Source organism: Cavia porcellus, unplaced genomic scaffold, assembly GCF_034190915.1.
Source record: "Cavia porcellus strain 051 isolate PalLab524CR breed Dunkin Hartley unplaced genomic scaffold, mCavPor4.1 scaffold_25, whole genome shotgun sequence".
Taxonomy (NCBI): domain Eukaryota; kingdom Metazoa; phylum Chordata; class Mammalia; order Rodentia; family Caviidae; genus Cavia; species Cavia porcellus.
In genome coordinates this window covers 31,676,213-31,701,209 of record NW_026947508.1, presented here as the reverse complement: position 1 = coordinate 31,701,209, position 24,997 = coordinate 31,676,213, and the positions used below count along the sequence as shown (strand labels likewise).

The following is a 24,997-nucleotide window of genomic DNA, read 5'->3' as shown; positions in this document are numbered from 1 at the left end:
TTCCTTAAAGAAACAAACAACACAGTATTTGTAATAAAGTAACAACATCTGCTTCTATTTGTGAGTGAACACTCAGTTTGTGGTACTGTTCTATGTACACATTATCTCATTTAATCTTAACAGCCACTCAGTGAGAACCTGCTCTCATTTTAGTCACAGGAAAAGGAACACCAGAGGCTAAGTACTCACACAAAGTCTCAAATGCAGAAAATTAGGATTTGAACTCAGTTTTTTTCTGATGATGAACGTTACTAACTGAAGAAATGCATATTCTATTTGTTGAACTACTATATAGCCTTCCATTGTTTTGAGTATAGTACTGTACATACAGTAAAAAACAAGTCACAAAAAAATCTTATTCCCTTAGCACTTAAGACTCTAGTGAAAAATTACATAATCAGTAGATAATGATGATCCTAAATTGTTTTTAAGTTGATGTCAAGAGACATAGAAAGGGGAAGATAATATATACGTGACATACAGATTTGAAAGCTTATTACATGCTATGAAATTATCAGACCATTTTAAATAAAGAATGCTGTGACCCAATTTACCATATATTATGCTTATAAGATGTACATTTTCCTCACATTTCAGTTTCTCTAAAATTTGACTACATCTTACAGTCAATGATATTTCATATAATTGGCAGTTTCTCTTTATTTTGGTATGCAAAATAGAATGATATAACTAATGGCATCTCAGAGACAGGGACATATTCTAAAAAAATAAATCCACCTCTCATGAGGGAAAACAGCCCAGGAGGGCAGGAACAAAAGCAAGATACTGGCTTAGCAGTACTGCAATGGTCAAAGAAAGACTCCTCACTTAGGATGCAAAACAGGGAGATAGAAGAGCTACAACCAGAGGTAGTCAGATGCAGACACAATAGAAGGCAAAGTCAATAGAGAAAATTTACAGGCTGTGTGTAAAGTTTAAAGCAAAAAGAAGGTTAAAGATGATTCTTGAGGGCTGGGGATTTAGATCAGCGGCATAAGCGCCTGCCTTGCAAGCAGGCAGTCGTGAGTTCGATCCCCGGTACTGATAAAAAGGAAAAAGACAGAAAGACAAAAAAAAAAAAAAAAAAAAGAAAAGAAAAGATGATTCTTGGACTTTTTATTTCACCATGTAGGAAAACTAGAGTCACTTTCCTGAGATAGGCAAGACAAGTGAAAAGCGCATCTGAGAAAGAAACACAAATGTTCTGTTTTTGACATGGAAAATTCAACAGGACTGTGGTCATCCAAATAGAGGCTCTTGAAACCACAGGTAGTGTCTGAGCATCCTCAAACGTGGGGCCACAGGAAGTATACATGTACTCAGAGGATGGGACCAGCCTCTAGCAGGAGAGTTCTGTTTATTTTGTCCCAAAACAGAATAGCCACAGTGCAGATTTTTTCTTTTCTTTTTTCTTTTTTTTGGTCTTTGAGATAGGGTCTTGCTATGTGGTTCAGGCAAACTTGCCAACAATTCTCCTGCTTCAGCCTCCCAAGTGCTGGGATTACAGGAGTGCATCACCATGCCTGGGAGATTTTTTAAGCACTTTTTTTTGATAGGCAGATTTTTTCTAAACTTGAGATCATTTTATGTGTGGTACACTTACCTTTACAATGGTGGAGTATTGCTGGGAAAATTTTTGACACTGGTCCAATTTTGTCTGATTGCTCTCAATTTCTGCAAATAGATCCTAGAAACAAAAGTATCAAACATTATCACCAGTGAAATAGCTGAACATTCATTATGTTCTAAGGCAGTGGTTAACTAACTTTAGCTGCATCAGAATCACTAGGAAGCCTGGTTCCTGGGCCCCAACCTCAATTACTGACTCAGTAAGTCTGTGATGAGGCACAAGAACTTCATTTCTAACATGGCCAGGTGAGGCTGATGTTTTTGTTCCTGGCGTTATGAATTTTCTGTTTTTAAACTGAGGCAGGGTCTTGCTATGTATAGTAGTTTAGGCTACTTCTGAACTCATTATATAGCCTAAATTGGCCTTGAACTTCAGGCTCCTGAGTGCTGGGATAACAGGCCTATACTACGATGGCCAGCAGCTCTACGCTTTGAGAACCACTGTTCCCTAGTACTTTACATATATCATTTCATTTAATCCTAATGACAGTAACTTTAAAAGGTAGTTAAATGACTAATGAACTGTGTTCATTTTATAGGGAAGCAAGTAGAACACTGAGCGGTAAGAAATGTATTCAAGGTTTCATAGCAAATAGGTGAGTGAGACAAAACTAGAGCTGGGACAATAAAATCTTAAGTACAATGGGACACAACAAAATACCAAGCAAAAAAATTCTTTGAACAAAGTAATTTTCTTCCACTCATAACTTTTCCTAGGTTTTGAAAATCTCATAGTCTTGAAAATTAAATATATGAAAAAATATCCAGGCATGGTGGTGCATGCCTGTAATCCTAGCACTCTGACAGGCAAGGGCAGGAGGACTGAAAGTTCAAGTCCAGCCTGAGCAATTGCATGACTTAGTGACATCTTGTATTAAATTTTTTTTTTAAATTTTAAGGGACTAGGGATGTCATTCAGTGTAGAGGCCCTGGGTTCAATCGCCATTACTGCAAAAAAGAAAAGCTAAAAGATTTACTTATTTGTCCACCTAATGATTTCAATATGTAGTCACAGATACTCAAGACAAAAGGGACCTGACAGGTCCCTGTGGATTAAATGCAAAACCAACATCTTCATAACATCTGTTCGAACTCCTCTAAGAAGCAGTGACATAGAACACCTTGTTCTTCAACTCTCCTCTAAGCGTTAAGCTGCTAAAACATCGCCCTCTTTCTCCGTGCTCTCGGTGGCAAAGCCACACCCACCGTCTGCTGGCTGAGCTGCTCTGACAGCACTCTGCTGTCCTCTGCCTGGCCTGGCTTCATCGTTTCCTGCTGGGCAGTGGTGTTTTCAATCCACTTGATCAAAGTTCCATGGCAGGCTCTGTATTCTCCCAGAACTTCTTGGATACTTTCTAGCTCAGATTGGCTAGAGGAGCAAAGGGAAACTGGTATCAGACATCTTTTTTTTTTTAAAATCAGAACCGGGGGTCGAACTCACAACTGCCTACTTGCAAGGCAGGTGCTTATGCTGCTGAGTTAAATCCCCAGCCCCAATATCAGACATCTTATTACAAACATAGTTCAGGAAATGAGGCAATTCCTCCCTTTGCCTGGCCCTCCACTTGAGCTTGATCAGAGAATGAAACTTCACTTCTGGAAAAAAGCGGTACAAGACTGAGTGATACCTAAGCATGTACTCAGTGCCCTAAAAGTGCGAAGAAACCCGCTGGAACTGACTAGCCTTGGAAATCCTGTCATGATTTGGCATCCCACGATAGTCCTTGTCAATTGTTTCACACCTAGATTGCCAAAAAGGTGGTATTGGCAGTACACATGTGTGTACCCATGAGAAGTAACTGTAACATTACAACAGTTATGCTTTATGAATCACTGTAATTTCTTGGAGTAGACAGTGGGAAAAGTGAAAAACAGTAGTTGCTACTTACTTTTATTATTCTAGTCAGCCTTGGGATAAAACCCTCTGCATATTTCCCTACCCAGCTTAGCCTCAGAAAAGTATAGTTTTCTGCCATGTTTACTCAATCTGTCATCAGAAAGAACCTCAAGTAACAAAAATAAAACATCAATTAGCAAATGCAATGGAAACAAGGAATTCTGCAAGGCCCCACACTATGAAAATGGCTCATATTTGGGATTCTAATTTAGTAAAACAAGAACTGCCACTTTAGATCACTATACAATGTTCATCTCTATATTATAAAAGCCACTGTCATCATGGCTTAATTAGATAAGATGTGGGATCTAAGAGAGGCATTGTTTTTTTGTGTTTTTTTTTTTTGTCTTTTTCCTTTTTATCGGTACCGGGGATCGAACTCTTGACTGCCCGCTTACAAGGCAGGCGCTTATGCCGCTGAGCTAAATCCCCAGCCCAGGAGAGGCACTGTTAATCACACCATCACTTATCTTACTCACAATTCATACTGTTGTTGTATTTCTGCACCTTCTGATCAACTCCTGACTTTAAAAACTCTATTTTTGTTTAAGTCCTAGTCCCCAAACCCTAAGAAGAGAACAGGCTGGGGCTGCCACTTACCGGGTTTCCAACTGGGCGATGACACGGTGCCAACGCTCCTGCAGCTGAGAGCCTTTTTCCTGACAGCGCTCCAAATCCAGGCTTCGCTCTGGTGTCAGGCGACTCAGCTGCTCTGCCACCACTTTGGCCTTGGCGATTTCCTCGTCCAGGACTGAGAACACTGAATTCTTATTCTTCACATCACTAAGCCAGTGCTATAAAAACATAAGCAGAGAAACACGTTCCAATTCTCCATGTTTAAAAGCACTTGAGCCAGGGATTTAGTTCAGTGGCATAAGCGCCTGCCTGGCAAGTGCAAGGCTGTGAGTTCAATCCCCAGTACATAAAAAATAATAAATAAATAAAAGCACTCGAACTAAGGGAAGAACTAGGACACTGTTTGCAATGGATTCCACAATGTAACTGTGATTCAGAAACTAGGCCATAGAGTATTTGTTTCAGAAATGCCTCCTCAGGTCACGGTCCCTGCTTTTCTGATGCATGTTGAGGAGGCAAGGACAAAAGCATATCACACAGACAAAATGCACAAAGAACCTATGTTTGAAACTTGCCTCACTATTACAAGGTATGGAATCAGGATAAATCATTTATTCAGCCTAAGTGTCTTATCTATAAGGAGAGATAAATATCCCTCCCCATCCACCTCACAGAGAATGGGAGGATCAGAGGAGGTAACAGTTAAGTGCTTCATAAACTTGCATCACAATTACTGGTTGTGTTCAATTAAGCTATGATTTTATGGGGGGTGGGGTGGAGGCATGGGAGTAAATTCAAAGGTAGAATCTTTTGTCTGTTTAGCTAGACATGTTTCTTAATATTTTCTTTTTTGAATTTTAAGAATGATACTTGAGCTGGGGTTTTAGCTCAGCGGCTTAAGTGCCTGCCTTGCAAGCAGGCAGTTGTGAGTTCAATCCCCAGTACCGATAAGAAGGAAAAAGACAACAACAACAAAAAAAAAAAGATACTCTATTCAGTTCAAATGCAAACTTAAGTCAGTATGCCTTTCACAATTGTATTTCTTGAGCTAGGGGTACAGCTCGGTGGCATAAGTGCCTGCCTGGCAAGTGCAAGGTCCTGAGTTTGATTCTTGGTACAAAAAATTTAAAAAAAAAAAAAATTGCATTTTTCTGGTAACCCAAAGCAATGGGTATGTTAAATCAACCTCCCAAGAAACTAGAATAACCAACCCGTAATGTGGACCGATGGGATTCCAGAGCTGAGAGATCTGCTGGTACTGTTTCTTCTTGACTCAGCTTGATTTCATAACCTTTGACCAAGAGTTCAGCATCCTGTATGTTACGCACTATAATGTCGATTGTCTTTAATCTGTGGGGATAAAATCACCTTTCTTCATTAGCATGTGAATTTTATGACTTTCGTTTACACACCAGGATACTATTGACAGGTTTACAAAACATAACTTACTGAATCAATCTCACCATTAGTGGTTAAAGAGTAGGTTCTATAAAAGCATTTTGTAAAGAGAGACAAAAATCTCTCCTTGAAGCCAGACATTGTGGTGCATGCCTGTAATCTTAGCACTCGGGAGGCTAAGGCAGGAGGATTGTTGCAAGTTTGAGACCAGCCTGGACTACAAAGTGAGATCAAGGTCAGCCTGAACTACATAGTGAGATCCCGTCTCAAAATTCCCTTCTTGATCCTGCTGGTAATTTAAGACAATTCAAGGGGCTGAAGGTTTAGCTCAGTGGCATAAGCGCCTGCCTTGCAAGCAGGCAGTCTTGAGTTCGATCCCCGGTACCAATAAAAAGCAGTAAGACAAAATAAATAAATAAAAATAAAAAAGACAATTCAAAATGAATTTCTAAGACCCGCAACACACGCACATGTGGTGGACTCACAGAGAGAAAGCATGAAGCCAGAAACCCCCGTGATGCCAAGGCACCCTCAAATCTGCCACTCAGGGTCATGAGTGGAAATAGGCAGGTAGGAGGAAGATGCTGAAACACTAAAATGTAGGTTAGTTGGAATTTTTCTTCTTAATGTTTAGTCTCTTTCCCTTAATGCCTTTAAGAATTATTTTCAGAGGTATCTACTCAGACAGAAATAAGGTACAAAACAGTGCTAACACTGCAAATGAATTCCTCATCTTTATCACTGGCATTGTTCAATGCAGTCCAAATCAACACACTCCATGTTACTAGGAAATAAAGTCAAAACTTCTCGTCACAGGTAAATGCTCTGTAAAATCTGCAATCTTAGCTGGCCACGGTGGCTCATCCCTGCATTTTAGATGGCTGAGGCATGAAGATTACAAGTATGAGCTCAGCTTGGGCAACTTACTGAACTTAGTGAAACTTTGTCTCAAAAACTTCTAAAAGGTGCTGCAGATGTAGCTCAGTGAGAAGGTCCTGGGTTCAATTCCCAGTACCGTAAGCAAACAAACAATTTCTAATTTTTCTCGATGAAAAACACTGCCCTTTAGCCCAAAACTTCAGCTCACTTACTTATTCAGATAGACAGCAGAAAGACCACAGATGTGGTCCATCTTCTCCACCAGCAGATTCAGCTCTGAACGCAGAGTTGGGACACTCGAACCAGATGGAGACTGATGGAGGAAGCTGTTGCATTTTGTAGAAACAGCATCCAGCTCAGACTTCAGTTGCTGCAAATCCTCTTGAGTGTGCTGTCAGCAACAAGAACACAATAAAGACAGAGACAGAATTGAAAAAAGATATTAGAAGTTTTGATTTTAGTTTAATTTTTTTTGTTTATTTTTTGAGCCAGGGCTCACTATGTAGTTCGGGTCAGCCTTGAATTCACTATGTAGCCCAAACTGGCTTTGAATTTGGCAACAATCCCCCTGCATCAGCTTCCCAAGTGCTGAGATTATAAATGCGTTACACCACACCCAGCTAGAAGTTCTTATTTTAAAAGCAAAGTATTAGAAACATCAAAATGCTTATACAAAACAGTTGACCAAACTATAAACTACTGTTTTTACATTTTTAAAACAAGGGGTTTAAAAGAGGGGAGGGTTAAAAATAGGCTGTAACATGTATATGTAACCATGTTCCAAGATGATTGTAAACTATGTGAATTATAAATATGTACTAATAAAAAATTTTAAAAATTTGCAAATAAAATTTATAAACTACAACAACAACACAACAAATAATGAAGGATGGGGAAGGGGGGAAGAGTTCCTAATGTAACACAAACAGAAATAAACCAGTCTAACTGTATTTGAGATTAATAACAATCATACTTAATAGGCAGGTACAAGAATATATACAAGTAGTTCCTGAAGATAATGTTTGGACTATAGATATATCTTCAGGCTAAAGAAAAGAAGACCTATAAATAACTGTTAAACTCTGGTATAGTAGGTCTGGTTATGCAGTAGTAGTGATATGTTTACGCAATCTTCAAACTACTAATATAATACTAGATTTGTACAACAAATAGATATATTATAGGCAGCATGAAGCACACTTTTCAGCCTCAGGAACAGGAGGTACAAAGAGGGTTAGAATAAGCCTTTGGTATGGAACTGGATAGACGCCGACAGATTCATATATTGACCTGTCTAGATGATACATTTACTTGTATATACTCACCCAGATGTACATATATACATGTATGACTGTGTGTATATATAACATGTATGTGTTTATTTATGTATAATTACATTGGTGTGTTTTTTAGTTATGGCTGCTGTAGAGCAGGCCACAAGCAATGACACAGTTTTAAGCACATTTAGAACTCAACTCTTGATTTCTAAATATATTCTCTAAGCAAAAGGAGCAGAGCTCTTTGGAAAAGTAAATGATTCTTGGGTTGGGGCTGACAAAGGCAAGAGGAACCAGGAATATCTTGCTTTGTCAAAAGTAAACTATTCAAAAAAAAATACAATCTTGGAAACAGCCCAAAAGGAAAAAAAAAAAAAAAACCACAAGCACCGATGTTAAAAGATAAAGAACTATGATGCATAGCTGGAGTACATGCTGTAATTCCAAGCATTTGGGCTGGGGCAAGATCACAAGTTCAAAGCCAGCCTGAACTACACAACAAGTCTGAGCCAAGCCCAGAGTACACAGTGAGATTCTTACATCAAAAAGCAAATAAAAGCACAACAGAAGCAAAAATGCTTCTGGGCATGGTGGTATATGCATATAATCCTAGAACTCTGGGATACTGAAACAGAAAGATCATGAATTTGAACCCAATCTAGACAACTTAGTGATTCAGTAAGATCTTGTCTCGAAATAAAAATTTTTAAAAGGACTGGGATCTAAGGTATAATTCAGTGGTACAGCAGCCCTGGGTTCAATCACTACCACTGCAGCAATGAATGAATGAATGAATGAATGCAAGAGGTCTCAGCATGTTCTATTTCACCCAAGGATGAACAGATTTTTATATGACTACAGAAAAGTAGAAAATCTTCACGTGAGAATTACAGTTTCTGAGGACTCTGTACATAGATAGACATATATAATCCCACTCAGCCAGTGAAAGCCATACTACGTCTCCCATTTTTCTCTGCAGGTGTAGGCATAACTGAGAAAAATAAGAAAAATCACTTTTCATATTGCCATTTGGGCCATACCTTTTACACTTTCAGATAAATATAATAATCTTCATAGAGCTGTTTCATACCATCCTGAGCAAAACTTTTCTAATAAACACTCTAAAGTCCTTCACTAACGTTTGCTGGGAAATTAAAAAATATACTAATTACTAGCCTATGGCATAGTTTGTATTGAAGTTGCTAAAAGTATCTTCAATCTTTTATTTTTCTTTTATTATATGACAGGTAAAAAACCAGCACCATGACTTCTTTCCTTTGCATACTGCAGAGAACTTAATAAAGCATTATTTGCTTCATTCATTTCAAGAATACTGTATTTTTATAGCATTTTACTTTTCTTAGGAAACTCACACTATATGTACTCACTGTTTAAATTTCTAAAGAACTCTGCAACTTATGCATTATTGTCTTTATTTTACAATAAAGAAAACTTAGAATGAGTTAGTTTGCTCAAAGTTAGAGACCGTGTGCATGATAGCCCACACTAAAATATAAATGTCTCCTTATATTTATTGAGTCAGGACTAAAGGTCACCACATGTAGTAGATAAGTCATAAAAAGTAACATAAAGAATAGAAGCATCTCTACTAAGTAACTCCAGGATACATAGCCCAAACACAATGCTGAGAACAATTTAGCAGTCCACCTGCCTTCTCAAATCTTTAAATAATCAATTTAGCAATACCCTTGCAGCTGAAAACATGTATCTCCTCAGGTAAAAAGCATGTGCAGACCAGAAGGAAGGATTCTTGAGTAGTAGTATGAGTGTGTGCCCCATTTTCTAGGGTCCATACTCTTTCACCATCCAACTAATGTGAAAGCATTGACTACCACCAGCTCATTTTTCTCTTGGGGCTTACTTACCTCTTGCTCTGCAATCCTTAATGCAGTGTCCTGCCGGGCATCTTTGTCAGTTCTAGAGCTAGCTGGAGACTGAATTCGTTTGACCAGCCTCTGCTCACACTCCTCCAGGCGTAGCCGGATATTCTTCAGTTCTGATATGTATATCTTGGCCACAGTCTCCTCTTTGTCCTCTGTGAATACAAAAACACAAAACAAAGGACCACTAAGTTTCTTATTAGTGATCAACAAAGCTAAGGACAATAGATTCCCCTCAGACAGAGGGTACCAGCAGATTAGGTATGTCACTGATGAAATCAAGGTCTCATCTCTTTTAGAGAAACTGCCTGATCCTATAGTCCTTGCATTTTTTACTGTCTTTTAAGGACTCAAGCATGTTATAGTAACAAGAAAATGTGATAGGTTAGTTGGCAATAACAATCAAAATATCATCTTCTGCAAATTTGAGAATTTATCTGTGTAAGATTTCCTCTATTTCCAGGTGACGTTACTTTGTAGTTTGTATGAATAGGGTGCACATTCCATCATTCTCCCTCCCTTGTCCCAGTGCACACACCATTCTCCATGGACTTCATCAGGTGCTGAAAATGGGCTTTACAAGTTTCCACTTCCTCTTCTATGCGCAAGCGATCAGCCACTGAGAAGAGCGCAGAGTCATGACTATCCTGCAGAAAGTCTTCATAATGGGTTTGGAGGTTTTTCATCACCTGGTGGTACTCCCCTGGTGCTGAGGATCGAAGCTAGACAGAAACAACCAAGAGAAAATTCAATAAAATAGGAACATAATACTTATCCCCCTTCTGTTAAAATCTAACATATACATATACAAAATGGTGTAGAAATCATAACTGTAACACTTTGATTTTCACAAACTGAATCCATCCGTGTAAATAGTATTCAGATAAAAAAATACAACACTACCAGCACCCCAAGAACACAATCTGTGCCTCACTGGATATGACATTTAATAGCTGTTTGACCACCAGTATTTTACCACTACACAGTTTTACACAAAGATGTCTCTCCTGCAGAGAGAAGAGAACAACCTCCCTTTGCCTAAGATATTATTTATTTCCACCAAGGAATATCCTTATCATTTTGGCTCCTAATTTAATTTCTGAATTATTTGTAAACTTGAAACAGTGCTTCTTATTCCCTTCATTTCCTTTGGCTGGGAAGAAGTCTCACACTAATGACAAAGGCTTCTTCTGAAAAATTTCCCAATATGATACAAATATGAGATAACATTTTCACAATCACCTTTTCTAGGTTCCAGGTCTGTACAAGGTCAAGGTCTTTCCTCAGGTAGTTCCAAGAGATAAGGCTTTTGGTGTTAACATGCAGCTGATGCCAAAGGGCCATCACCTTCTGATAAGACTGTTCCACCCTAGAAAAAACAAGAGACCTAGCTATAGCCTTTCTAAGACTTGAGTTCCACAACAAAGGCCTTCCACAGAAAACTGTGATTGCCTTTAGCAGAACTGAGCTTACAGGTAAGCAAAGGCAACATGCTCTGATAGCACAGGAATTTTTGCAGATAAATTTGGATTTGCTACAGTATTATGTATATCACATTTACATATAATTAATAATCTTGAATATGATATCTGAATGTAGCACTATTATAAGATAGAAGGGGGACATGAGATCAAAATTGATTAACATATATTAAATGCACATACCAATGTCTCCAAAATAATAACCCACCATCAGGTAATATTAATATGTACTGATAGAATATTTATAACAAATAGTATCCCATTAAATGTATATTTTCTGTTGTTACTTATTGTTGAAAATGAATTTTTGCCCTGTCGTGGTGGCACATACCCATAACTCCAGCACTTGGGAGACTGAGGGAGGAGGATTACAATGAATTTGAGGCCAGCCTGAACTATACAGCTAGACTCTATTTCAAAAAAATAAAATAAAAAAATAAAAACAAATAAAACTATATATAAATATATAAAATATATGTGAGACATACACTTGTAAGTATATGAAGTAGCCAGGGAGAGCCCCAGGGGAAAAAAAATGCAGATAAAACAATTCCATTTGGAACTGTTGAAAAATGATGATACTAATGTTTAAAAAGTGGTTTGCTATGTTCTATAAATTTACAAAAATGCCAAAATGTTTAAAAGCTAATAGCAATTTAAGAAGTTCACTTGATATTCAAAAGAAAACTACAGCATACTGGGCCTGAGATATTTTCATAAGCACCCCAAGCCTACCTCAATTTTAGCATCTGGAAGACCTGCAGACACACAGATACAATGCTGCATTACCTGGATTTTACTAAAGTTGAGAAGATGTGAGATATAAAGAATAGGATGGCAAACTAGAAGCAGGGCATTATTTAAATGAGACATTAAACTCATTAATTTATATTCTCATTCTTAAAAAAATCCCTGAAATTTCACTAACGTAATAAAAAGTTCAGGGAATCTCAAAAGAAGGCTAAACTATAAATGAAAAACAGAAAATAAGAGTGCATCAGAGAAACAGCTCATTAAGTCCAACATCTGAAAACAATGGGAATTCCTGAAAGCAAGAACAGGGAAAACATGACAACAACAAAAACCCATAGAGATTTAAACAATTCAAGAAATAATTTTAGAAAAATTTTCCAAGATCTGAAAGAGGAGTTTCCAGTTTATTCATTAGCACAATAGATGCAAAGAGTTTTTCCAGAAGAATAAAGATTTCATTCAAAAAGCAGAAATACGAAACTATTCTGCACTGAGTAGTGTATACACAATTTTGTTTGTGAAAACCAGTAATTCTGCACTGGATAAACAGTTAATTTTACTGTTATGTAAACCTTTCAAAGGGGGCAAGGATAAATAAGAAACCTTGAAAACTAGGAAATAAAGCATGTCTTCAGGGTTCACAGTGAAAATAATTTTTAAAAAGTTATATATCTGGCCAGTAATTGTGAAGAAGAACGAAGATATTTTCAGATACAGAAGTGCCAAAAAATGTACGACCCATGTGGTCTTTTTCTGTAGCTCTGAAGAGTGTATTCTTCCAAACCAGGTAACAAACAAACAAGATGTGGAATCCATGGTTCCAACACAAAAGACAAGTGAAGTGAATCCCCAGGAGATGTGAAAATCCACAGGCAGCACTAAATTAGGGTTACGGAGCAGATACAGATCAATAAAGTAAGATAGAATGGTTTAAAAGAGATGATAACAAGATAAAAATAAAAATTGTATGTGGTGCTTGACCACATTTGATGAGATTTTTGTAGTGACAGGGTGTGTTGGTTACTTGTCTCTTGTTGCTGAGACAAACTGTCTGATGCCCAGAATTAAGGAAGGAATGGTTTATTTAGCTCAGTTTGTGGAAGTTTTAGAGCATACTCGTCTGGCTCCAAGGCAGAGGGCAATAGTGCACAGTGACAGAAATCAGCAAAAGCAACAGGAGCAAAAGGGAGGAACAAGAGAAGACTTTCTGTCCCTATATTATATATAGGCTACCTGCCTCGGGGTGGGTATATTACCACACCCATAATCCCAGCAGTGGACCATGAATCAATCCCAAACTGCAGAAACCCACTCCCATGGCTGCACGAGGCTTTGGGGGGACATTTAGACACAAACCACAACACAGGGAAAGAATTTGGTGATAAATTCTTAACATGCAGACAGAGAAGCAAACTAAACAGTAAAGCAATTACCTAATTTCCAAAAAAATAAAGTCATACAAGAAGTTAATAAAACTATTTATATGTTTGATCACTTATTCATTCTTTAACAACTGTTTGGGTTCCTACTATGTACCAGAAATGGTTCCAGATGCTGAAGATGCAGACAAAAATAAAAATGTAACCATCTGAACAAAGCAGAAAGTGCAAAAGTTCTGAGGTAAAAAGATGCTTGCTGTTTTAAAACCAGGAAAAATAGCAGAGTATAGGAAGTGTGGCAGAAGATGAGGTCAGAGGGGTGAGGCATAATGATGCCTTCAAGTACGCTACCCAGCTCAGCTACAATGTAATAAGAACCTCAAAAATCAGTATTAAAACAATTCTCAGCAGCATAAGCGCCTGCCTGCAAGGTCATGAGTTTGATGCCTGGTACCACAAAAATAAATAAATAAATGAATGAATGAACGAATGAATAAATAAATAAATAAATAAATAATTGTGACATACCTACATTCAGAAGAAAAGAAGCTATGGGTGTAAGTACGTATAAAGATACATATTTACTTCCTTCAGTAACAAATTTAGAAATTTGGAGGCCAAGCCCACAAAAACCTAACAGAGTTGAAGATAGTTCTCTCTGCTGGGTAGAACCTTAGGTGGGGGGGATGACCGCTCATTTTCTCTTCCTTCCCTCCCAGTCTTTCTTTCATGAGACAGAATCTTGCTGTATTGCCTGGGCTGATCCCAAACTCCTGGGCTCAAGAGATTCTCCTGCTCCAGCCTTCCAAGTAGCTGAGACTATAGCATGTGTCACAACACTTGGCTAGTTTTCATTATAATAAGCTCTGTAGTATAATCCAATTTTCTACAATGTATATATAAAATACTTTATAATAAATTAAAGTTACTTTAAAAATCCCAACCCTCTGAGAGTAACCTGTTTTTAACAAAAGAATTCCTTTTTTTTTGTCTTTTTGAGATAGGGTCTTTCTATGTGGTTCAGGCTGACCTTGGGCTCACTTTGTAGCCTAGGCTGGTCTGGATCCACCTGCCTTAGCCTCCCAAGTGCTAGGATTACAGGAGTGAGCCACCACACCTGGCAAGAATTCTTTGAAAAAGAAGTATCATGGAATTATTGAAGATCTACTGTGGCTAGCAACTGAGACTTCATTTCTGTAACCGCAAGACTTCCCAGAAGAAACTTCTCATTTGCTTGCTCTGTTCTGGGAGATCACTAATGCAGGCTTCTCTGCTCCTAAGTTTACCTAAGACAAACAGCAGAGGTGGCTGTACTTGGTTGAGCACAGTTACCTGCTGGCCATTTCAATGGCGTCCTTGTTGGGCGCAGGGATAAGGAAGCAGACTGATGGCACCATTGCCTCATTTCCTGTGGGGCTGATCACCTTCCATTTGGTCCGCTGAGAGTTATCTTCCAGCACACATTCATCGTTCTTACAAATAGTGATCTGAAGGGATAAAGTCACAAGTTATTGTTAATGGAGAAGTCAACAACTTACTATTACCTGGTACCTAATCTAAAGGCTATGAAATTCTTAAGGAAAGAAAAATCTGTTTAAGAAAAGATCTGCAGCACTTTAGTGGAGGTTTCTGATTTTATACATATACAACATATCAAATAAAAGAATTAAGTATTTATATTAAATTACTGTTATATGTGAAATAGCTCAGTATATGAGTTATGAGGAGACTATAAAACCTTCAACAGCCAGATGTGGTGGTGCACACCTATAATCCTAGCATTTGGGAGGCTGACAGAGGGGGAGCTGCCAAGAGTTTGAGGCCAGCCTGGGCTTCATAGTGAGCTGAAGGCCAGCCTGAACTACATTAACAAAATCCTGTTTCAAAATAAAACAGAACATCCATCAACAAACCAAACAAAAAACCCTCAAGAGGATTCTCGATACCAAAAATTGTTAGAGTAAAAATCAAGGAACATAAATAATTGTGGCATTACTCTTTTGAAACTTCTCACTCTCTTCCCATCATTTCACTCAAAACTTCTGAAATGTGTAAGCATTTTGGACTCATCAATATTTTTCACTTGGGGCCAGGAATTCAGCTCAGTGGCCTAAGTGCCTGCCTGGCAAAGGGAAGGTTGTGAGTTGGATTCCCAGTACAAAAAAACCAAAATTTTGTTTTCACTTCAGAGACATCAATGTTATTATTCCTACTCTGAAGACAGAAATACCAAGACATAGGAAAATGCAGTCCTACACTCTCTTTTATTCACTCAATCTTTGGTATACAGATTTTTGCAGAGTGCCTGCTATTGCAATGAGAAATTATAGGACTTAAGTAGAAGAGTGTGAACTTTTTTTTTTTTTAAATACCATGCTGGTGGCAGGATAAGAATGTGCTAAACATGACAAGGTCAATAAAATAATTCAAGTGAAAGAAACTTAGGATCTGACTTAGGGTCATAGCAGCGGGAACACAGAGTACCTTAAAGGGATATTTATAAGGTGGTATTTAGTAGGACTTGGTGGTCCTACTAACTGTAGGGATGAGCTGGGAAGGGGAAGAGGACCTCCTACATATCACAAAGTTCCACTCTTTACAACTTGGTAATAGGGGGATGATGGTGACAATCACCAAGGCAAGAAGCAGGTCACGATTGTACAGATGAATTCTTTTTTAATGATGGGAGGAATCTGAGCACTGTTAAATTCCCAACGTCTACAGCTCGACCTTTTCCTATAATCATAATCCTTACTGAAGGCCTACCTTCTTTCTCTCTTCCCTCAAGAGGAAAGGCTCCTCACCTCAATCTGTCGATAGTCACAGATGGCCTTCACAGAAATGGTGCTCTTTAGCATATGGTCTGGACTACGTGGCTTTAGCTGAATGATGGCTTTTGATCTCCCGACAAGACTGGCAACCGAACTCTTGGACTGTATAAGCTGCTCCTTTTCATCCTACAAAATGAAAAGAAAAACCAAAGGACATTAATGGTGCTACTCAGGATCACCAAGTCAATAATGAAAACTCAGTGCTCCACTCCCTTAGAGAATGTCATTTCTCAGTTAAGTAGGGATCCTTGATGGAGCATCTTAAAGATTTAGACAAGAATAAAGAAAAGAAAAAAAAAAAAAAAAAAAGGAGAGAACATTTCTGTTTTCTACCAAGTACTTTTGTAACTCTAAATCTGCAAATTTCTGTGCCCCCCTTTTTTTCTGTGCCTCTTTTAATGACCCATAAAGCCACATGCAAAAGTAAAACAAACACAAACTTATAGTTGTCAAATACAGCTACATAGCTAATAAAGGATTTCTTCAATTATGGGTAGAGAATGTAGAAGTTATCAATATAATAATAACATAATATTGCATAATAATATATTATTAGTATTATTGTTTTTTCTTACTGATAGAAATCAGTCCTTCCCTTACTGCTTAGGAGCAGCTAAAGTTAAATGATTTAACATTTTAAAAATAATTCTATCTCCCAAGCTCTGCACCACATATTTAACTTTCTTAAATTGAGTAAAGCTTTCTAGAGAAAGATCTTAGTCCTTCAACCAACAACTCACAAGCAAATGCTGTTGGTGAAGCCATCACAATAAATAACTTAAGGTTTACCTTTAGTACCTTGCCATGCTATATTCATGTAAATTTGATTGGTTTGAATGAAATAACATGCAAAGCTGAAATTGTCAAATCTCTGCAAACCCAATTATCTTAAAACCTAATGAACTTCTTAGTAAAACTGGTAGTCATCTACTACCATTTCCATTAGTGAGTAAATGATAAGCCTTTATCTATTATTCAGGATGTTTCAACCCACTGTGAGGCATAACAGTTCCCCAAAGAGGGCTTTCTTAGGATGAGCATAGATGTGATGAGAATAAAGAGTTAATAATGTTAAGAAATGCCATTAAAGAATTAAGAATATGCAAGTAAAGAAAAAGAAATGCTTAAACGAACTACCTGTGCCTGTCCCCGGGAGCATGATTGGAAGAAATACAACTTTAACTTATTAAGAAAGAGGAATGGAATACATCAGGGAAGACAGCCATACTTCTATACTTGAGAGCTGGTCTACCCATTTCAGTTTCCACAAAGATGTAAATTTGTGTCTAACCCACAGCCAAACATCTCAAGCTGCAGAGACCAAGTGCTTAGCGTGGTAAAGTTCTGAAAAGAACCAGAAGCCAGGACAGATGCTCCCGAACCTGACGGACAAGCTGAGGAGCAGACCCAGGTGACTCCATGCCCCGATGACGCCGCCAACCCGATGCCCCTGACCTGGAGAGGAGGGAACAGAGCAGCGACCCTCGAGAAGAGAAGATATGACAGTTGCAGAGTTACCCTATCACAGGAAGGTACTCTGTGGGAAGGAAGAGATAACAGCCAAGGATTATATTCCTCCTTCCTGCTTGGAGTACCTCTGAGAGACATTTTAAAGACAACTGAAAATTCAGGCTTTTATACTGCATTCCAAATTAATTAAATTCACATTCTATTTGCCCAGGTCTAGCACTGAATATAAATCTGCACAAAAGTTTACTAATCCTCAAAGTATCAGGGGAGGGGTGGGGGTATGACTCAAGTGGTAGAGCACTTGCCTAGCATGTCCAAGGCTCTAGGTTTAATCCCCACCACTGAAAACAAACAGAACAAAACAAACTCTACTGGATTGTTATTCTCATTCTAGTTGGAAATTTGTATTGAAATATGATAATCCCTAGGCTTCTCACACAGGAAAAGTAATTTCCCTACTGCAAATGTATTTCTCTTAATTTGAGGTATAGCTATGCCATGTCTTGCCAACTCTTAAGTAATATATTCAGTAAATGCAAGTAGCTCTGCTACTAATTTTATAACCAGCACTCCTGAAAGAATAATTCACTGGAGCAAATGAATATAAAATTAATGTAGGTTAAATACTGCAAGTAAAATTATTTTGAAAGGCTAATATTGCTACATAAATAAACTGGAAAAACACTGTATTACCTCTAAATAAGATTTTAATGTTGGTCTTAATTAAAATCAGATTTTTAATACCTCATCATTACCAAAATAAACCACAGTGGAAACATTGGACTCAGGTTGGTTTCACTTTTTAGAATTCTCTTTTGCATAACAGAGTAAAAACAAACTGCTGTCGGTGAACCCCTGTCAATCCTGTTCTTCACACTACACACCTAATCCTTGGCTCCAACTACTGCATTCAAACAGGAAAGACACAAAGCAACTACAATGAGCACTGAGTGGCTCAGGGGAGGTGGCGGTAACACACTCAGAGAAATCTTGTGAAAACTTCTTTAAAGAAAGGAAAACGAAAAGAGAAAGAAAAAATACCCATTAAAGTGTTTGGACGTGAGCCAGCCTTTGTTACAAGAATGCCTAGGAGCTCTCAAGGATACAAACAGCAGCAGCTGACAGGTCACTGTTTCTCAGAAGTAACCATTCCCACTGAGGCAACACCCACCATGGAGTCCTGCAGCAGGTCCTCAAGGCGAGACAAGCTGGTGTTGTGGTCACAGGAGTATTTTCGTTTAATGGAATCTTGGAGGTTCTTCAAGAATGACTCAAGGTCTCGGGCATCACTGAAGAACTGTAGGAAAATAAGGAAGAGGGCTTGTGCTTGACACCTCAGAATGCCCAGAGTTAACTAAGAAAGAATCTGACCATGTTGACCTGAGCAATCTCTACTGATTACATGCTACTGAATTAGCGATAGTTGGATTACAAAGTCCACAGCAGTATAAACTGAAAGGCTAACAAGCTACATCAAAGACAAGCATGGTGGTATATGTCCATAATCTGAGCACATGGGAGGCTGAGGCAGGAAGACTGCTGAGAGTTTAAGGGCAGCCTCAACTAAATAGCAAGACTCTATCTCAAAGAAAATAAAGCAAAGCAAAACAACACTCCCACCAAAAAAACAAACAAACCCCACAGCCATGTTTGTAAAATGTTAGGGATGACATACAAAGCCTACAGTTTGTGTAAGCCATTGTTTCAATCCAATGATATAATTACAAAATGATCAGAGATTATTAATTTAGAGCAAAACACATAAGAACTTACTTCCTGCACTACTCACAGCCAAAAATAAGCAGTGTATTCTTTCATGTTATGATAGACTGGTAGGAGGAGGTCTTAATATTTACCAGCTCCTCCTGGTAGGAGGTGGCATCTCAATTTCTTCCCCTGGAAGTGGGGCACGGCCATATGACTTGCTTTGACCAATGGTTTATCAACAAGTGTGACAGAAGTGGAAAAAGTACTTGTGCACAGGGTCTTGCTTTCTCTTACTGCTTCTGGGCCACAGGCACTTTGTGAAAAAGGCTATGCAATGCTAGAGAAACACAGTCTTGCACCCTGTCACCCAGGCGACTGTCAGACATTTGAGTGATGCTATCTGGGATCAGATAGTCCCCTGCTTGTCTGCTAGCTGCCTGCAGTCACACAGATGGCAAATACAATGAAGAGTACCACTCAGCTGAGCCAGCCCAGACTGAGCGAACTAAATGATTTTTAATTTAAACAACTCAAGTTTCTTTTTTTTTTGAGGAACTTTACACAATTAGTAAAAGCTAACTGATACAGACATATTCTTAATCTCATTTTCCAAAGGTATGCACACACAATCACACAAAGCCCATCATACCTGAAAGTAAGCTGTGTTCTCTTTCACGTGCTGTTCAACACACAAGCACAGCTGCCTCATCCACTGTAATTGGGACTGCACAGCGGCGCTGTATGCCTGCAACAACCAAGCACACAGACACAGGGTATGAGTTTAACAGACTCAATGTACAATATATATGCTCCTTTCACACACAATTCTGCTAATGATGCCAGGGGCTGAGGATTTAGCTCAGAAGCACAAGATCCTCAGTGCCACCAAAAAAAAAAAAAAAAAAAAAAAAAAAAAAAAAGCAATAAAAGAGACATAGAGATACTCAGCTGGCACCTACTCAATGCTTCCCATGAGAAGCAGGTTTGCCATCTATCCCACCTGGCTTTCTTAGAAGGAGTTACACAAAAAAGGTCTCTTCACACTCAGTAGCAATGAAATCAATGGGGCAGCAAAATCTAGGCATAAATTCCTCCTGTATTATTCTACTATCTCTCTTCTCTAGACAAAAGCACTACATCAACCAGAGGCTGGATGAATCGTTATATGAAGGCATATAATCCAAGTCACTTTCCTCCATAAAGTCAGGGTTGCTATACACTGTTTTTCCTAGTATTCTTAGCTATCAAAACTGCTCACAGGTGTTTGAAGACTACAGAAGAGTCTGGGATTAAAAAGGAGGAAGATACAAAGATGAATGATCCCTGACATTTCCTCTAGACCAGTGATGGCAAACCTCTTAGATATGAGTGCCCAAACTATAACCCAATCTTGCTTATTTATTGTAAACTGCCAACACCACAATTAAACCTGAATGCTGAGGTTGTAGCTTGGAAAAACCAACTCATACATTAACATATGTTCTTTTGTTTTTTGTCTTTTTCCTTTTTATCGGTACCGGGGATCGAACTCACGACTGCCTGCTTACAAGGCAGGCGCTTATGCTGCTGAGCTAAATCCCCAGCCCCAACATATTTTGTCTTAAAATAAAAACGATACACATACTATAGGTTTGCCACCATTGCTTTAGACCTTTCAAAAGAGCAAAGCCTCCAATTTGAATATTCTTTTTAATAATAGCTTCTAAGTCTTTGACTTTCACAAGTTTGCAAATTACATACCTCCACTGTCTGCTTGGCTGGGTGGTTTTCAAGTGACAGCAGTTCTGCTGTGTCTTGTAGAGACCGAAACACATCCTGTTTCTTCTCCAGTTCCACTGTCAACTCCTAAAAATTAAATTCAGTTTTACAAGTGTAGTAAGGGAAGGTATAACAATAAAGAAAAAGTAGGGTTCCCTGCCATTCTTTAAGGAGCCAGGATTGGTGCCAAAATGAGATGTATAAACAGCACATGCGAGATTTCAGAAAAGTGCCAAATGCTGGAATTAGTAGAAAACAATTCACAAAGGACAAAGACCTGAGTCAGATCTGAGTAAAGCAGAGGAACACTGAAGGCACGGAAAAGGAAAATGTGGCTGGGGCAGGCAGCTTGCATCAGCGCACCAGTGGAGGACATGACAGGAGAGTGGGATCACAGACTCGAGGGCTCTGCTCAGCCATTTCCTTAGCCTCAGTGTCTCCTCTGCTGCTAAATTCTATTCATACTAAGAGATCCAATTTAGGTGCCTATGCTTCTGTGAAATCTTCCTGTCACATTTATCCTTTCTCCATGATGCTTCCAAGACACTTTATATGTTTGTTACACTTAAGTTCAGTTCTCACACAGACTTTTACTTCTTTCTTCTTCAGAAGAATCATATGCTCTCTCCAATTAGGAGAAGTTCATATTTTTTAAGAACCTCAAATTTAGCAAAAAGTCTTCTATTTGTATGGGGTTTATGAAATCATTAACAACCTTATATAATACTGAAAGTAGCAAAAATATCCCTACTTGCTTGTTTGCACTTTTCATTGAAAAACATAACTGCCTCGTCGTTCCATGAATTTTCCCATCCAGTTTACAAATTAAGAGACTGAGATAAAAATGTTACTAAATGAATTAACAAGGAGAATTCAGAAATGTGTGGAAAGCCAAGCATGTAACCCAGTCAAAAAAATACTAAGCCTTCTACAATTACTTTGCCCAGATTAACTTATTAAGTTTTACTTAACCTTTTATACAATCTTATGAAGTGGGTATTACTCTATTTTACAAAGATCCAAAAAGATTAAATGACTTGTCTGAGGTTAGAGAGCTAGTTAGTAAAGAAATGAGACTTAAACTTAGGTCTGTTTCACTATAAAGGCTGTAATCTTAACTACAAGCTGTTCGGTTTCTGAAATGACTGAACTTACATACTGTTATGCTGTTCACTCAAGACACTGCCCTTCTAGATACATTCCAAATATATTAATTAGAAGGGTCTACTGTGTGCCTCTCTATATGCATTTCTCAGATACGTACATGCGTTAAGCAGGATCCCTATTTCTACTTATCAGACCGCAACTCTAACGGGGGCTCTTGAGGCAAACTAACTTGCTGTGTCTTTCTGCTGCTAGTAAATAAACATGACAGGCCTGCTGTGTTCAGACTCACCGAGAAGTAATTCCTCTTGGCTGAGATATTGGGATTGTTGTCACTCCAGTCATATGCTAGTTCTTCCTCCTCCTTCTCATTCAACCAGATCAACTCAGCTGTAGCTCTAGATACAAATTTATGTAGGCTCTGAAGGTGCCTCATCCGAAAACTGGAAGTCTCCTAGACAAGACAAAAGTTATAGGGTTAAACTGCCAGCCTTTGCATCTGTAGGTGATAGCACATTCCACACTTATTGGTGTATTCATTTACTGGTGAGTTCAGCTGTGAAGTATGCTGTTGGGAGGTGGGGCCTCGGTGACCTACAAGAGTGTACCTCTCTCTCTGGCTCTCTTTTCTCTTTCTGCCCTCTGGCTGCCATGACAAGTGGAGCTTGCCTCCATAGCAGGCTCTCCCACCTTGTTCTTTCTGCATTTGAACCTGCCGTGTATGAACTGAAACTTCTGAAACTGTGAGACATAATAAACCTTCCTCTTTCAAGTTGTGAGTAGTGGGTATTGTATCCTAGTGATGAGAAAGTGACCAAGACAAATACTCTCCCTATTAATCGCAAACTTTTCATTTCTGTGTCCTAAAGAACATATGGCCACTGCTTTGGTAAACAGGATAACTAGGATGGTTCTGCTTATGTAAAATTTTCCATGGTAATGGTTTCTAACTTATAAAGAAAATGGAAAACCTATTATCATACATAAATACACCTAAACAGTAAACAATATGACCTAATAAATAGAAAACTAAAACATAGCCAAACCATGTGCTTTTGGTTATTTGGAGTGAACTGATTCTCCATAAGCAGAAACTAAACCAGTTAGTCAAAACTCACCTTCAATTTACAATACTGTGTTTCCAGCTTTCCAAGAGTTTCAACATAGCTGGTATGGAAATTCTGGGACATTTTTCCCTGATAAGAAAGAAATGAAATCTTTAAAAATTTGTAGAACTAATAAATTATATGCTATAGTTTCACTTGTACAAATAATATGTCTGTACACAGGTAATTAGCTATTCTCTGAAAGAAGTTTAGACAACAAAATCTCTGGATCATATTTTATACCCCAGAGAAGCAATAAGTGGGCAATAGTTCATCAGATAACAACAACTAGGTAATAGACCTTCCAGCAATTCTGGAAAGCTTTAAAGCGAGACTTGTGCTTGATGATTACCAAACTACTTCACCGTTTCTTGAAAGGGAGAGCTGAAATAAAAAGTGTGAAGATCACTGGTTCTCGATTACATGCAGACAGCAAGGAAAAGGACCGTGAATTTTTGGAGGCAAAAGGTCTGATGCTTTGGGGTTGTTTTGTTTTTGCTTTTTGTTGTTTCGTTTGAGACAGGGCTTCACAATGCAATCCAGGCTAGCCTTGAATTTACAATCCTCTTGCTAAACTTCCAAAATGCTAGGATTATAGGCATGCACCATCATGCTGGGTTTTTAAAAAGCCTGAGTTTAGGTACTGTTTCTACTAATTCTGACTTTAGCCTCCACTATTACTTTTCTTTTTACTATGAGGGGCTCAGTTAAAAAAAATACCTTTTTTACAAAGTTATTTCGAAGACTTATCAGGACACAGTATAGAAAGGGTATTTGCTGTAAGACACTATTTATCATTCTCATTCATTTTTGTATTTTTTTCTTCTTTTGAGACTAAGTCTCACTGTATAGCTTGGGTTGGGCTCAATCATGGTGATCTTTCTGCCTTGGCCTCCAGTGTAGGCAGGAATCGCTGGTATGGACCACCACAGCTGACAATCATTCCCATTCTTTTTCAATGCCCCTTCTCTAAAGAAAATGCTGCACCATGCAAACCGGCTGCATCATATACTACCCAATCCACCTGTCCTAAATAATGTGGATTCCAAATACTACACACCTCATACAACCTGGCTTCTTTGACACTCGAGCCTAGTTCTTCTACACTGGCGTGAATGTGCTGCTGTGCTTCCAGTTGCAACTCCACACTAGGCAGGTCACTGCCCCACTCTGCTCGTTCCAGTTTCATCTAAAAAATGAAAAAAATAGGTTATAACTTACTGCTGAACAGATAGGAAAAGAAAATGGTCAAAATCAATGTTTAGAGAAGGTGGCTAGGTGCAGAGGATTAAGTAAAAGGACACCTAAACAATCTTCACCATTCATGACTTTCTAAAGGTGAATATGGCATAATCACCCCTAAAGAGTAGGAGAGGAAAGCTCACATACTTGCAATGCAGGCAGCTAGCTGTGTTTACTTACGTATGAGAATGTATTTCTGAGTTTAACAATCAAAAAGAGGTCTTCATAGACTAAACATGTTTAACATTGCAATTCAGGGATTTCTCTTTATGAAGTATCTTTCTATTTCATAATCAGAACAGACATAAGAAAAACTACTTGAAATATTTTGTTTCATTTATTCATGGTATCGACTTACCCAATGAAAGAAAATTTTAGAATAGTTTGAGTATTTTTATTTATTGATACAGGAGACCTTTTGGGATAGTAAAAATTTAATATAAAACAAAAGGGTTAGAAAGTTAAGGACAATACCTAATTTGAACCATTATCCTATAATAAATAGTTGGGATAAATTTTTGGGATTATGTAACACAAAAAGCTTGTAAATTTAAACTAAAACAAAATTTAAAAAAATTTCCTTTGCTAATGAAAATTTCAGGAATGATA

The 24,997-nt window shown here is 38.2% G+C and overlaps 1 protein-coding gene across 34 annotated transcripts in view; it reads right to left on the bottom strand.

The window, feature by feature from the left end:
• The window catches only part of Macf1 (microtubule actin crosslinking factor 1), a 342,822-nt gene that overhangs the window by 152,316 nt on the left and 165,509 nt on the right, over positions 1 to 24,997 (bottom strand). For all 34 annotated transcript variants that reach the window (XM_063236130.1, XM_063236132.1, XM_063236140.1 and 31 more), the window contains 16 exons: positions 24,207 to 24,335; positions 23,159 to 23,236; positions 22,333 to 22,494; positions 20,919 to 21,023; positions 19,828 to 19,923; positions 18,643 to 18,768; positions 15,975 to 16,127; positions 14,503 to 14,657; positions 10,800 to 10,926; positions 10,096 to 10,279; positions 9,543 to 9,712; positions 6,592 to 6,770; positions 5,314 to 5,452; positions 4,127 to 4,320; positions 2,836 to 2,998; positions 1,604 to 1,687 (listed from right to left, as the gene is read on the bottom strand). In XM_063236130.1, the coding sequence (XP_063092200.1) occupies positions 1,604 to 1,687; positions 2,836 to 2,998; positions 4,127 to 4,320; positions 5,314 to 5,452; positions 6,592 to 6,770; positions 9,543 to 9,712; positions 10,096 to 10,279; positions 10,800 to 10,926; positions 14,503 to 14,657; positions 15,975 to 16,127; positions 18,643 to 18,768; positions 19,828 to 19,923; positions 20,919 to 21,023; positions 22,333 to 22,494; positions 23,159 to 23,236; positions 24,207 to 24,335 (2,244 nt within the window). The remainder of the gene's footprint in view (positions 1 to 1,603; positions 1,688 to 2,835; positions 2,999 to 4,126; positions 4,321 to 5,313; positions 5,453 to 6,591; positions 6,771 to 9,542; positions 9,713 to 10,095; positions 10,280 to 10,799; positions 10,927 to 14,502; positions 14,658 to 15,974; positions 16,128 to 18,642; positions 18,769 to 19,827; positions 19,924 to 20,918; positions 21,024 to 22,332; positions 22,495 to 23,158; positions 23,237 to 24,206; positions 24,336 to 24,997) is intronic.